The following is a 14409-nucleotide window of genomic DNA, read 5'->3' as shown; positions in this document are numbered from 1 at the left end:
TCTGGAGATCATCTGGTCCCCCTGCTCAGAGCAGGGTCACCCACCGTAGGTTGGGTGACCAGCAGTCAGGTTTTGAATACCTCCAAGGATGGAGACTCCACCACCTCTCTGGCAACCTGCTTCTCCGTTTGATCACCCTCACAGTGGAAAAAGTGTTTCTTACATTTAAAGGGAATTTTTTTGCATTTCAGTGTGCCCCCTGCCTCGCCACTGGGCACCGCTGAGAAAAGCCTGGCTCCTTCTTCACTCCCCCCATCAGGTATCTGTACACACTGGTACCCCCACGCCTTCTCCTCTCCAGCATAAACAGCCCCAGCTCTTCCAGCCTCTTCCCGTATGACCTGAAAAAAGCAAATCCACTATTATGAAGAGTGCTACTGACTGGCTGATGCCCTGTCATATAGGGGCTAGAGGAGACACAAATAAGGTTAAGCCCAACAGAGGTACGATTAGCCAGCATCTATTTCACTGGGCATCATGTAATATGCCAGCTGAAACTGAGTCAGTTTAAGATGCTGTTATCAACTGGCCACAGTTTCCTTTCTCACAGCAGCAAGGCTGCGTGCCAGCTGCCTGAACAACAATGCAGCAACCGCTGGAACTGGAAGGGCCCGATGCCTTCAGCCGAGCACAGACCACAGGCTGTGAGAATACAGCAGAGGCTGTTGACGGAGCTTGGCGTCCACGGCGAGGGTTAGCTGCTTGAACAGATGCTTGAACAGGACAGAGAGCAGCAACAAGAAAGATGTATGATTAACCAGCTATAAACTGCTTTGGAAACCTCTCACATGTTGCATCCCTGGACTTTTTCACAGTGCAGAGAACTTAAACGTGAGGATTTCTGCCTCAGAATTAGTATGGACCAAGTTTTTGATCTACAGCAATTTAAATTCCACATTATCACCACAGTCAGGTTAATCTATTATTGTAACTTTTTGGTTTAATTTGACTAGTAACTTCAGGATTGTTCTAACTATATAGCTGCAGCCTTCTGAACTACGCAAGCAGGAAGGTAACAGACCCTGACACACCAGAAGGTCCACAAGCCACAGCAAGAGTATGCCCAGCAGAGAAACCTACAGCCTCTGCCACTTCACCAAGAATTTCGAGCTATCAACAGAACAAAGTGATGTGAATTGACAATATGAGCTCCTCCTGTAAACAGATCTAAAGTATCTTTACATAAAGAAAAAAAAAACCAAACCACCAACCAAATACATATAAACCCAAGCCTTCAGCCAGTTTATTGCATTTTAAAACTTCTTACAGTCATCTGACAATCAACGCAACAATTCCTCCACCCCGTTAGGACCAAAAGGGAGAACAGCTTCCTGAACTCCCTTCACTGCGTTCACCTTTGTATCATTTTCAACATAATGCTTGTTTTTGCTGAAACGAGGCAAGGCAGTCTCAGGCTCTGCTCTCACAGCAGCACGCGGGGGCCACACAGCAGCATCTCCTCAAAGTTGTACGTTATTTGTACAATCCAGAATGCCTTCATGGTCAAGTTATGTGCTCTGAGCTCAACTGACCCTAAATTAATGTGTAAAATTAATCCTCAGGTATAAAATAGTCTTTTTCGTTAGGCCCCATTAATTACCATACAGGTATGGCCTTCATTAGAGCACTATGCACGCAACATATACCTAACCGCCCCACCTTCACACACAATGTCCATATAGACGTGCAGGCATGAACATTTCTACCCGATTCCTATTTATAACATTATTTGTTAACAAAAATACTCTCGAGTAGTTTTAAGTCAAATACCAAAGAACAAGAAAATCTTCAAGTGTAAGCAGCTGTTACATGCATAAAAGCATTGCTCTATTTTTGACAAACACTGCCTTGGAACAGCAAGCAAATTCGCTTTTGACCTGAAGCTTACGACTGCCACTTACCAGTTAATTCTGGCACAAGCCTGCGCTGAAAATACGCTTGATCAGCTCTTGTTAACCAACAATCTTCAGAAAGTGGAAGGTGTTTACAAGGATTTAATAAGCACCAAATTACTTTTTCAAAAGGCCACAAAGACCAGCACCAGTCCTCTTTTTGCAGGGTCTAAGTCACAAACGTGGAAGACAAAAAGGGTACCATAAATAACGATTACTCCATTCAGTAGTAGCTAGAAAGTCAAATAACTGTACTGTTCTGTTCACTGAAAACACTGCTTTCAAAATATTATTTCCTTAGTGCAGTGTAGAAAACATGCCAATGATTAAAGATCATGTATTGATATATTCTGAGTAAGTTTATTTCCAAAAAACACTTGCACAGTCCTTGGATTGTCCAGAGTCAGTCCCTTACTGTAAAGTAACAAAATACAGCAGCACAAGAGACAGGGAGCCCCACGAGCGTCCCACTGAGGAATTAACTAAGCAACCCACTCACAACAGTCCCAAACTGAATTTTCAACTGAAAAAAATGCTGTCTTTGTACAAGAGCTCTCCAAGGAGCCTAAAGAAAACCTATTTAGCTTCTGGATGGGCAAGAAGAAATTTTTGCTCTACCTAGAGCATTTGTTTTCCTTTTATAAAACAAGTTTCCTTTCTGCTGCAGCAGAAAGCCTTTATTTAAGCTACAAGGTTAAATGTAGCTTACTAGCTACGAGTATGCTATGTTCATACCTACAGATACATACATACTAGCAATCAGTACAGGGTGACATGGTAGCAACTAGAAAGACAGCATTTTGCAAAATTCCAACAGCAACCTAGCCTGTTCAAGCCAAAAGCTGTCAGATATTAACCAGGATGGTCTAAACACCACAACTGAATTACAAACATCATGAATGTGGGTAAATATAATGAAAGACAACAGTATGCTGCGGATTTATTTGCAGGAAGTAGCTGCCAACCTATTCAGAAATTAAGCGTCACCTAGAAAAAGGGAAGACATCTCTCAAACACCCAGTCAAGGTTACTGATTCAGCTAACGCAGAGATTTGAGGAGAACTGTTGTTCAGACAGTCCTATGACTTGGCAGGACATCATTTCCAAGGAATTTCAGTCCAAGAGGCCACCGGCAAGGGAAGACAGCTCTTCCTCTCGAGCTGTACAGCTATGATGAGAAGCATCCCGCTTGCGTTTTGGGCAATATTGAATCTAGCCCATTCTGCGCAGGAGAGACAGCATAGCACATCAAAGTAGCAACACGGTCAGGAAATCATTGATACCGCTGACAGGGAAAAATGAAATTAATTACCCAGAGCATACCGAAATCACTGATGCACACAAACCACATGGCTATAGGTTCCTAATCTCCAGAACAGCAACAACTCAAAAACTAACTGGAGTTGCACAGTCAAAAATGACTGGGAAAAAAGCAAGCTACAAACCAACCCAGAATTGCATACAGCTATCCTAACACACCAGGGAACAGAGAGGAAACAGGACAAGAAAAGTGAAATAGTACCGAAATTGCCCACTTCAGACAGAGCTCCTGAAGTAGAGCGAGTGCTGGACCCAGCATAAGGGGATGTGGTGGAGCAGGGACCTTCCTTACCACCAGCAGCAAACAGTAGCAAGCTGCAGCACAGTGTTCAGCGCAGGGGATGCCAGTCCAGCTCTGTCTTGAAACAGAGAAACCAAGAATGTCTTTGGTGCTAATAAAACTCTAGAATAATGGATAGGGACAGCCAACAAGCATAAGAAATCTAGCTAGTAGGTTGGTGTTGAAGCTTGGGGGAGGGAGGGATGGGCAGAGATGGGGGGGGGGGGGGAAATCAGTTTTCATTTGGAGAAAATACTTTTTTTGTTGTGCATGTTGCATGGGATCACATGGTGGTGACCAGCAAAGCTTCTGTATAAAACTGTCACAAGGAAGATCCTTGGAGGACAGAAGAATGCACTTCTGATGGCAAGAACAGTCTCACACTGAACATGGAAGAACAAAGAAAAGAAAGATTAAGAAAGAAAAAAATACATAGCTAGCAAAGATTTCTTAAACTGTGTTCGAACTTTCATGGGCGAATTTTGGAATAATCAGTCCCTAAGTGTTAAACTAAGGCAGTAGTTTGGCAAACACTTTAAGCTGGCATAAATTTGCATTGCTGCTGAAAGAAAGTCTCACCATCTGCCAGTCTCCTGTGCCAGCACAAACATCCGAACACTGAACCAGGAGCACTTCTTTTGCCAGTTTATTTTTCAGATGGATCAGTTCCCCAAACCAGTTCACAGGATGGCCATGTAAATACTTGTGCTGGCAAAGAAGAGTGACTACTTCTCCGGCAGCGCCAGCCAAAACTGTTCACTGAACTACAGCCTAAGACACAGGGGTATGGAGAAGTTCCTAGCAGTCACAGGTGGTACTCCCCACCCTCTGGCACGCTATATTCATACCACACTTCAAAGTTACAATCACCACGCAGTTGCCCCTCAGAAACTAGTATACTTTGTAATTTTCTCTAGTAGGACAACCTGCCAGAATCTCAGCAATGGTCACATACTGGCCATAAGCAAGTATCTTTTCTGGATGATGTGCTTCTCGATCAAAAGATCATTTGCATTGGAGACAACAGACAGCCTTTTGATCATCTGTTCCGTTTGGGACCCAGAATGCTTGTATGTGAGGAACAACAAATGAAACTGTACTCATCACATGTCAGGGCTCTACCCCAGCAGGGACAGAACAACTGTGGGCTGCTGAGTATCCATGAATCACCATAAAAACCTTCGCTGACCAGCACACTCATCTAGAAGAAAACACCATTGCCAACAGAAACATCGCTGTCAGGAAAAGAACTGGTAAGGACGAGCATCGGTCATATTCTATATGAAGGTCAAGCAACTCAAGTGAGTATTGGTAGAATGAGAGCAACCTAGCCATGCTTTCCCACAACTCAGTGAGAAATTCAAACCCATATGAACCTATTAGATCAGTAAGTTTTCTTCCAAGAAATAAATTTAAGGTGTGATAGTGAAACAAATCCCCAGAATGATACAGAAGGATATCTGTAACTGGGCATGCCACAAGCAAATTGAGGGGAAGCCCCCCAGCTTTACAGATGTTCCTCAGCCTGGATCCCCAGCCATAGCTCTTGCGTCCTCCGATCTGAGCAGGACTCACCTGAGCTGCGGCAGAGCTGCAGAGATGATGCTCCGCCACTGCCATCACTTGTCAGTACCTGCTTGGTTGCTGAGTCCTTGTTCTCTACCTCTTATTTTCATCTGTCGTCCTATTGCTGCACACACACTCACAGTTATATTTTGCAAAGTAAGATATAATAGAAAGAACATCCAGAAATCTTGCTCGAGTCTCCTGTATGCTATTTTAAACAGTATCTGCAAAACTCTGATAACTGCTCCTTAGTTACATTTCTCTTTCCTTAGTAACATTAATCCAACGATGTTTGTAGGAAAGCTGCTACATAAACAAATGGCCAGAGCAGAGAGCCTCTTCTTTCCAGTTTCTAGAAAAGCTAACAGCAGGGTATGAGAAATTCACTCTTAGAGGATTATTTTCTAAAAGAGCACTACTAACTTTGAAAGAAGCTAATTTTATAGGGCACAGTCAGACTAGTCTGAATCCAGAGCACTCAAGGTCTTCAGAAAACTCCAGGATGCTCTAGCGTGCAGCATCACATTGAAAACTGATGAGCATCCAGGGAATTATAAGCAGCAGTTAAAGTACTTACAGTCAGGTCAGTTTATTTTGAGACTGGAGGCGGGGAGAGTAAGAAATGAGCAATTATGTAATTCGACAATTTCAAGAAAAAGCACAAAAGCAGGCTTGCACAATGTGCAGCCACTAAAGCAAATTTTTAAGCCACTGGTGGGTGAGAAGCAGTGGGTGCCACTGGCTTACTGGTAGAGACAGGAGAGCATTAAAATGGAGTAGTTTGAACTGTAGCTCTTCTGTCAGGTTACAAAGGAGCGGGAATGAAGCAAAAACTAAAGGGATGTGACAGGGACTGTCAAACTGCCTATGCAATCTCCTACCAATAAAAGGCACGGGGTAGGGTTAGGAGATGGGTGGTGCTGGGTGTGATGGGAGCAGAAGCAGGACCAGCTAATAGATCAGATGTCCATTTATACAGTGATTATTAGGAACCCAGTCCACAACTGGGATCTCCCAATATTATTGCAATACCAGTAAAGGATGCGAACTTCAGATTTATATCAAGTTTTAGACGAATAGCAGAGTCCACAATAGGGGAAAGAGAAACCTAGCAAAAAAAAATAAAATCATAAAGCTTCCCCCTTCCTTGCCCCCTTCTCAGCCTCTGTGTGGGAACGGAGGAAAAAGCTTCTCACCTGGGTTCGATTCAGGAGGATTTCATTCCCTGACTTTGATGAGCAGGTTTATACCTCCACTGGCTATCTAAGACAGGACAGGCGGGAAACAGAAATGCATGAACATACAAGCGTGGCAACTGATAAGAGAAAGGGAAAAAAAGAATTAATATTTTGGGAAGAGCTGGAAAAGAAAAACCTAGAAAATAACAGGAATTAGGAGAAAGACACTACAGCTCGCAGATGCGAGTATGTGCCACCATCTGCTAGAGAACAGAAGGAAGGAGTCTGGAAAGAAAAACACCAAGAGAACAAAAGCAAGGAATGCAGTAAGTCAGGACTTCTGAGACACGTTCGTAGTTAGCTGTTCTCTTATACCTGCTGCTGTACTGTCCACACACCTCAAAGGTAGCTGTCTAGCTTATACCTACTGCTATATAGATAACTTTCAGGCTGAAGAGTTATCAACCGATGGTCAGGTCTAAGCATAACCACATCAGCTTAAGCAGATCAGTTCTAGGTAGCCCAGTTAGTCTAGCGAAAACCTCTAACAGAGACTTTCAAATGCAAAATCTCAGGTTTCTCGCAGTTAACATTTTACCTTATTTCATGTCCCTTTACTTTAAGAGACCCGTGCTGGTAAATGTCAATCAGTTTAAAAAAGATTCCATTAAAACAATGTAGCTTTTTCCCTGATAGATAGTTTTACAGGCCAAGAGATGCAGGGTATATATCTCGAGACCCATTTCTTTTCCCCTTTTCATGTACTGCTTCCAGACACTTTGTAGAAGTGATGGTAAGTTCAATGCCAACACCACCAACAGGTGTTCAAGTTAAGCCTTAACTAAATTTGAAGTGATAATCTAGGTACCGTCTCTTCCATTTTATCTACAGCTATTTTTCTCCAACACCAAAAACAATTAGCTGTGATCAACGGTGTCATTAAAACCTTTGCTCAATAATCCATTCAATTCTGTAAAAGTACCCAGCTGCTAGTTAAAGCACAGAGAATAAAACTCTAAGATTTTATAGGAATATTTAATTACCAAAACATTTTTGAATACTCAGTAATAGAAGGAGGGTAGATATTTCAGCACACTGTGGAGCGGATTTATTTATGATTCATTCCCTCTAATAGGATATGCTTGTTTACAGAGCTTGAACTAGATCTGGTAAAGGTTAAAGATTCAATAAAAGCTCCTGTGACTCCTGTGACGTAATGCCAACCCTTGCACAACATTCAACAACAAAGCCAGTTTTCTAAGAAGACGCTGCAGTGAACCCAACAATATTTTAAATAACTGGCTGCAAGTCGTTTGGGGTTTTTTGCTTGTTTTTTTCATTTAAAGGTCTAATAAAAAAAAAAAAATTGAAGTTAGGCTTAAAAAAAAACGCAAACAACACACCTTTAGAACTGTTAATACAAAACCACCTTCTCCTCAAAGCTACAACACTGCACATCTGATTTCTCAGTAAATTACTTTTTGAGGAAACACAAACTCCTAGACTTCATCACCCCGGATCTCCTCAGCACAGCTACATCCCTGACATTTATGAGCACAGCCCAATTCTAGCAGGTTCCCTGTTGCATGAGGTGCCATACCAAACTGCAATCTTTTAATATTGTGCCAACCCATAACCTTGTGTGGCTAGCACTGGTAGTGAGGGCAGGGGGGATCCCCAAGGGCTGGAATTCTTTTGCTGGTTCAGATGCTGGGCAATTACAAATCTCACCAGTGACGCTGCAAATTGGTTTATTTAGCACCTTTAGTGAAACAGTACACTAAGTTCTCCACGCACCAACTATGCAAACCACAGTATTGCAACATATGCACACAGGAGTAGTAAAATTATTCTGTTAGAGCTCAGTCGGTCAACATGTGCTACGTTTCCATGCATTTTGGTCCCATTACTTGAAATGAAACCAGTAAGAATATTACACGTGGCTTGTACATTTTAAAAGGGTCTTTGCTGTGAATGCAAATCCAACATACCCATCAAGATCTGAAAGCAGACTGTATTTAACTAAGTGAGCTAAGCAGCTGTCACCACGCAATATGCACTGACAGAAAAGCTCCAGAGTAACCTGTTGCAGCTATTACAGTATCTCCACTGCACATCCATCTATACTGCCAAGAATAAAAAGTATAGCGGGACTCCAGCAGCAACGCTATCAAACCTCGATGCAGAAAAATCAGGGGCAAGAGTAAAGAAAAAATTACTTCAGATAACCAAGAGGTGTCTCTGTGTTTATTTTGCATCTTCCCTTTCCCCCTCCAAATAGCCAGGAGCCCTGAAGGGATATAAGGAAGACGTTTCCACTGCCGGACTGCTCCCCGCCGCCAGCCCTTCGACTCACCTTACTGTGCCATTAATGGCAGAGGAAAGGTGCAGCTCCTCATGGACACAAATGAAGAGAGAAGGTGAAACTCACATCACACCTACCCCTGCTGACTTCACCAATAACCATTCCCAAACACTGACAAACCCCACGTTTCAACAGATCAAACTCTTCCACTGACTTATCCATCTCTTCTCACCAACTGCTTCTGTTTATTCAACTTAGGGGTGAATCTGTGAGAGTGACTGACAGTTTTCATTTCTGCCCCCGTTGAAACTTTAGGGAAGTGAGCCTTCCCGCAGCACTACAAGCACTGACTTTTGTGGGAGGACAAGCAAGGGAAGGTGAGAAGACAAAGTAATGCATTTCTGTACCACGAAGGAGGAAAGCACTGCACCTCTACTGATCTGATCCCTGCACCTGCTCTGATCCCCCAAATACAGAGGAGTTTCAGCAGTGACCGAAAGCCAAGTGGGGCTAAACTATCTTCACGACTTTGCTGTTGCTCCACAAAAGCATGCAGCACGAAGAGATTTTTCCTCTGTCTTTCACAATTAGCAAACGTATCAGTTACTACTTAGAAATGTAAGATACAGTAGTCCAGGAATCACACACGTGATTCAGGATTACAATTCCTAAAGTCTTTTTCTAAAGCCCTGGCACGTATTATTTACAGCAGCACATCGCTGCACATAAAAACAGAAGCAGTATTCCTCTTTGCTGCATAAAATTGAAAGCCAGCAAAGTCACTGATATTTTTAGAGTGCAAGTTCGAAGCAGTGAGGCCTTGAAGAGATTTAGGACTGTCTGAAAGATAAGTTGGCTTAGAAATGTCCAAGCTAATAGGGCTCTAGGAGGAATCTAGACTATGTTCCCGTTAAAAAGTTTTAGCACAGTACTGGTTCAACTAAAGGTACACAAAAGACCACACTTCAAAAAAAAAGAAGAATTCCCACCCACTTTTCTTTATCACGGGACTTTCCCGTGCCCCAAACAAATCCAAGGCTGTTTTTTGCCTTCCAGTTTCTCCCCTCCTCCCTCCCGCAGCTTCCTACCAGCTGAGATTCTGCAGCTGCAGCAACAACAGTCTGTCTGTGACACTGCAACCACCGCGGCGGGATGGCTCCTACCAATTCACTAGCTTCCTTATGTTTTAATAGAGGTAGCAAATTGTGAAGGGGCTTCCCCTCCTCTTTTTTTTTTTAAAAAAAAAAAAAAAAAAAGAAAAGAAAAAACTGAAAAGATGCTGATGAATATTCATTACTAGCCCTTTATCAAGGGCGTGAATTTCATTTAAAGGACTGGAAGGGAATTGCAAATTAGGGTAGTACAATGGGAGATTTTGACTCAGTTCTCTGGTCTCCAAATACAGCTGAAAAGTAGAGCTTTTTGCAGACAAGAGACTTGATGATAGTAAAAGAAAAAAAAAAAAAAAAATCTCTTCCCAAAGCCACCCCGCTCCTCACGGCTGTGACCCTGCTGCCCACCGTGGCACCCACACCCAGAGCGTCGCGCTGCACCTCGCCGGCTCGCAGTACCACCGGGGCCATGGCTCTCCCAGCCCCATTTTTCAGCCCGGCGCTCGGCAGGCCGCATTCTAAGCCAGGCCTTACCAAAACCCGGCCCGTCCCTGCGAGCCTGCAAACCTGCAAACGTTATGCGCAGACTTTTCCACGCTCCTCTGCAAGCGCCGCGCCGGGCCAGGTGCGCGCTGCGGCCGGCGCCCAGCACACGCTACCCCCGCTGCCCGCAGCGTATCGCTGCCGCGTTTTGGGGGAGACCACGGGAGAACTTGCATTTCAATAGCCATCGCCCAGCGGATAAGCTTCCAGGTCAAGTTTTTAACAAAAGGCAGGGATGTGAATGAGATGGGTTTTGGTGTGTGTCCGTCCGTCCCGTCCCCCGTCCCCCCCCCGGTCTGGGAAAGCGAAGAGGCAAACCAGCCCCTTCGCGCCTTCTCAGTCGAGCGCAATCCCCGGGCGCGGACCGCGGCTGCGGCCGGGCGGGGGGCGGCTCCGGGGAGCGGGGCGGCAGCGGGCGCACACGCACAGACAGACGCACGCACCCGCACAGCCCCACGCACACAGACAGACAGACAGACAGGCGGACGGACGTGCGCGCACGCACGCAGACCCGCAGACAGGCGCGCACGTGCGCGCGCACCCGCCCCTGCCCGGGGAAGCGCCGGCTCCGCCGCCCCGCTCCCGCTCCCGCCCCCCCCGCGGCAAAGCCCCCGGCTGCGGGGGGGAGGTGGGGGGGTGGCTCCCGGGGGTCCCGGCTCCCGGGGGTCCCGGCTCCCGCACTCACTTTCGTCCTGCCGTTGATTTTGTAGTTGCCCAGCTTGCCGTTGCAGTGTCGGATGAGATCGTCCATGCTGTTCATGAGGAGCCGGATGGTCTGGCAGCCCGGCTCCTTGCCCTCCACCCAGGTGATCTTGTCGCCGCGGATGTCCTTGGAGGAGTCGCTCTTCTGGCTGACGAGCTGCCCGTCGGTGAAGCGGCCGGTGTGGTGGAGGGCCCGCACCTCCTGGGCCACCAGCCCGCCCAGCTCCTTGCCGAGGAAGTCGTCCACCACGCAGATGCCGTGCTTGTTCATGCAGGGCACGATGTACTCCAGCGCCAGCCGCTGCGGCACCAGCGACTTCGTCTGCCCGTTGGGGCGCAGCGCGGCCCCGCCGGGCACCGCCTGCACGCCGCCCGGGTACAGGTTCGACTTGTCCCGGTACAGCAGCACCGCCTCCCCGGAGGGCGACGGGGACTGGGCCGGGGCCTCCGCCTCACCGCCGGCGGCTGCGGCGGCGACGTGGTTGTTGGTCAGCGGGGCGGCCTCGGCGGGGGCCTCCGGGGGCGGCGGCGGCGGCGCTGCCGCTGCGCCCTTCCCCGCCGCGGCCCCGGCCCCCGCCGCCCGGCCGCCGCCTCCCGCCGCGGCCCCGGCGCTGTGGGCGCGGGTCGGCGGGGGGTGCCCGCCGCGGGGCTCGGCAGCGCCCCCTGCTGCGGCCGCCGCCGCCGCGCCGCCGCCGCCGCCGCGGCAGATGAGCTTGTGCTTCTTCCAGTCCTGGCGCTGGTGCTCCTTGCTGCAGTAGAAGGAGCTGCGGCAGCGCCCGCAGCGCAGCAGGTTCTCCATCTTCCCGCACAGCTCGCAGTACTGCCGGTCCCGCTCGCTGCTGCCGCCGCCGCCGCCGCTGCTCTCGCCGCCGCCCTGGCCGGCCCCGCCGCCGCTGTCATTCGCCATGGCGCTGGTGGTGCCGCCGCAGCCCCGCTCCGCCGCCGAGGGGTTATGTAAGGAGGCGGGCGGGAGCGGCGCTAACGCGGGCCCCCGCCCGGCCGCGCGGGGAGGGAGCGCTCACTGCATCATGGCCGCCCGGCTCCGCCGCGGCCCCCTCCGCCTCCGCCGGCCCGCGGCCTCCTTCGGGGCGGCCGGGCGCGGGGCTGCCGCGGGGGCCCGCGCCGCCCTCCCTGCGCCGCTGCCGCCGCTAGCGCCGCCTCATCGCCGCCCCGCCGGCGGCGGCGCGGCCCAGGGGGGAGAGCGGCGGCGGGGGGCAGCCGGCTGCCGCGGTGGGGGGGCTGCCTTCCGCTCCCCGCCGGCCTCTCTGCCCAGTGCGCGGGCCGGCGCGGCCGCCGCCTCTCCCCGCCGCGCCTCCGCCGCTGTGTCGGGGCGAGGAGGAGGCGCCACTCTCGCGGCCCGCTTTGCACGTACGCCACTTCCAGCCCGCCAGCGCCGCCGGCGCGTCAGCGGGCGGGGCCAGCGGGCGGGGCCGGGCCGGGGCAGGCCGCGCCGCGCCGAGCCGCGCCGAGGGGCCGATCGGCCCCAGCGCACCGCCGCGGGGCCCGGCCCCGGCGCCCAGCGCGCGGACGGGCCTCGGGCCGGGGCGCCCCCGCGGCGGCGGGAGGGCGGGCGGGCGGAAGCGGCCCCCCGAGGACCGCGGCCTCCCCGGCCGCCTCCGCCGCGGACGCACGCCGCCAGGGACGGGGCGGGGGAACACTGTGCTGGGGGGTGCCACCCGTCGGGGCTGCCCGGGAGACCCCCGCCGTCCCCGGGTGGGCGGTTGGTCGCTGATCCCTGGGTGCCCTTGTCCCTGTCCCCCGCGGCGAGCTGCCCCTCCGCCCGCCCCGGGTGGAGCGGAGGTGAGGCGGCGGCCCCGCGGAGCAGGAGGGCGCCGCGCTGACACGGGCGCCGGGCGCTGTGCCCTGGAGTGACGGGGAGGGTGGCGGCGGCCGGCCACAGCGGGGGGCCAGGTTTTGTCACTCCCGTAGGCCCCAAAATATCCCCGGCGGATCGCTGGCGGAGCGCGACGTGCGCCGGCTCCCTCAGAAATAACCTGTGGCTTGTGTCCCGCCGAAGTCGGTGGTAACGAAGGCCGGAGCCAGGCCGGTTAAGGAAAAACAAAAAAAGCAAACCGCAGGAAGAATGAGCAGGTGATGCGATGGGGCTGCTGAAACCAGGAGAGGCCAGGAGCTGGGGCCCGCGCCGCCGTCAACATGGCAAAGGCCCTGACGGGAAAAAGGAAGCTGGTTTGGCAGAGCAGCGCCGGTGGAGGGGCGAACGTCCCGACACAGTCGGGTTGGCTGTCGGCAGCCACACGAGGACCTGGGCTCCTCTGAAGTGACATGTAAGCCCCGATCGATCCGGCTTAACCGTGGCTTTGCTTGCTTGTAGTAGATGTTAGGAAAGCGGAGTGTATTCTGTAATTTCCTGCGGTACAGCCCAACATGGTGGTCGGTGCCTCAGAGCCTCATGGTAAGCCGGAGGAAGGACTCCTCCCGGGCTGGGGGTTCTCCTGCCCGCCCTCTCGGAGAACCATTTGGTGAGCAGACAGCAAGTGTTCGCTCCGTGGGCTGGGCTGGGGAGAGGCAGCGCCTGCAGTTGGTGTGCGCTGCCTCTAAGTTAAGCACGTCCATTCTAAAGTCCGAGAAGTGTCAAATGCGTGAGCCAATATACGGATCTGGAGGTAGAAAGGTGAAATGAATCCTCTGGTTGGTAACCTCTAGGCTGCCACAGGCCTTCATGTGATTTTGGATAAATCAGTTTTTCTTTGCCATTGTAGAAGAGGAATAGTAATGCTTTCGCTTCTCACAGGCTGTTGTTAGGCTTAAGACTGTAATACACTTGTATTATAGTGAGATGGCTTTATGTACGCAATTAAAATGGTTTGGTTCTTATCATCTCTCTCTATAGAACTGGATTTAAAATTAACTGACATGGCAATAGGACTCGGTGGAATGTTAGGCACTGCGTGTATTACGTGAAGGATGTAAAAGGAGAAACAAAGCGTGCCAAGGCTACAAACGCCTGTGGAACACACACAGAAAATGAGAAGGAAAACCAGGGTGAATTATTAGAAAGGCAAAAGGAATACTGAGAGGACAAGGTCATGAAAGCCCAAAGGATGAGATTTCAAGGTGAATGTGATCAGCAAGCTCCAAGGCTGAATTAAAAAAAAAAAAAAAAGCCAAATGAACTGGAAAAGCTGGCAACTAAAAACAGATAGAGTCGCAGATTATTAATTTCTTTGTTCATTGCTCTTAAAGGGAGGAAAATACAGCAGAAGGAAGTGGGTTAAAACCAAGTTTTAAGTCCAGAGCATAAAGTGGACAGATTTTTAATCTAGGTTTAATGAGAGCTGTTCTTTAACTACAGGTATACGAGGTATGTCAGAAATACTAGGCTAGGCATTCCTCTAGCTTGCTTTAAACTGAGATTAATGCAACTGAATTCCTTGGACTTGCACCATCTTTAAACCGGGCTAAATGAGAAGAGAGTCAAGGCTGTTATTTTCAGAAACTTCAGAAATGCAAACAATGACGTTCTGCCAGAAAGACACTGAAGAGTTAAAGA

General features: G+C 49.9%; 1 protein-coding gene across 1 annotated transcript in view; it reads right to left on the bottom strand.

Moving 5' to 3' along the window:
* Positions 1-12247, bottom strand: part of EGLN1 (egl-9 family hypoxia inducible factor 1) — a 38007-nt gene extending 25760 nt beyond the window's left edge. The window contains exon 1 of the mRNA XM_082307683.1: positions 10882-12247. Within this exon, the coding sequence (XP_082163809.1) occupies positions 10882-11805 (924 nt within the window). The 5' untranslated portion in view covers positions 11806-12247. The remainder of the gene's footprint in view (positions 1-10881) is intronic.
* Between the last annotated feature and the right edge of the window lie 2162 nt (positions 12248-14409).

The sequence above is a fragment of the Platalea leucorodia genome, assembly GCF_965183815.1.
Source record: "Platalea leucorodia genome assembly, chromosome: 3".
In the NCBI taxonomy this organism is placed as follows: Eukaryota; Metazoa; Chordata; class Aves; order Pelecaniformes; family Threskiornithidae; genus Platalea; species Platalea leucorodia.
Note: the sequence above shows the minus strand (reverse complement) of the source record. Positions and strands in the feature narration are given on the sequence as shown.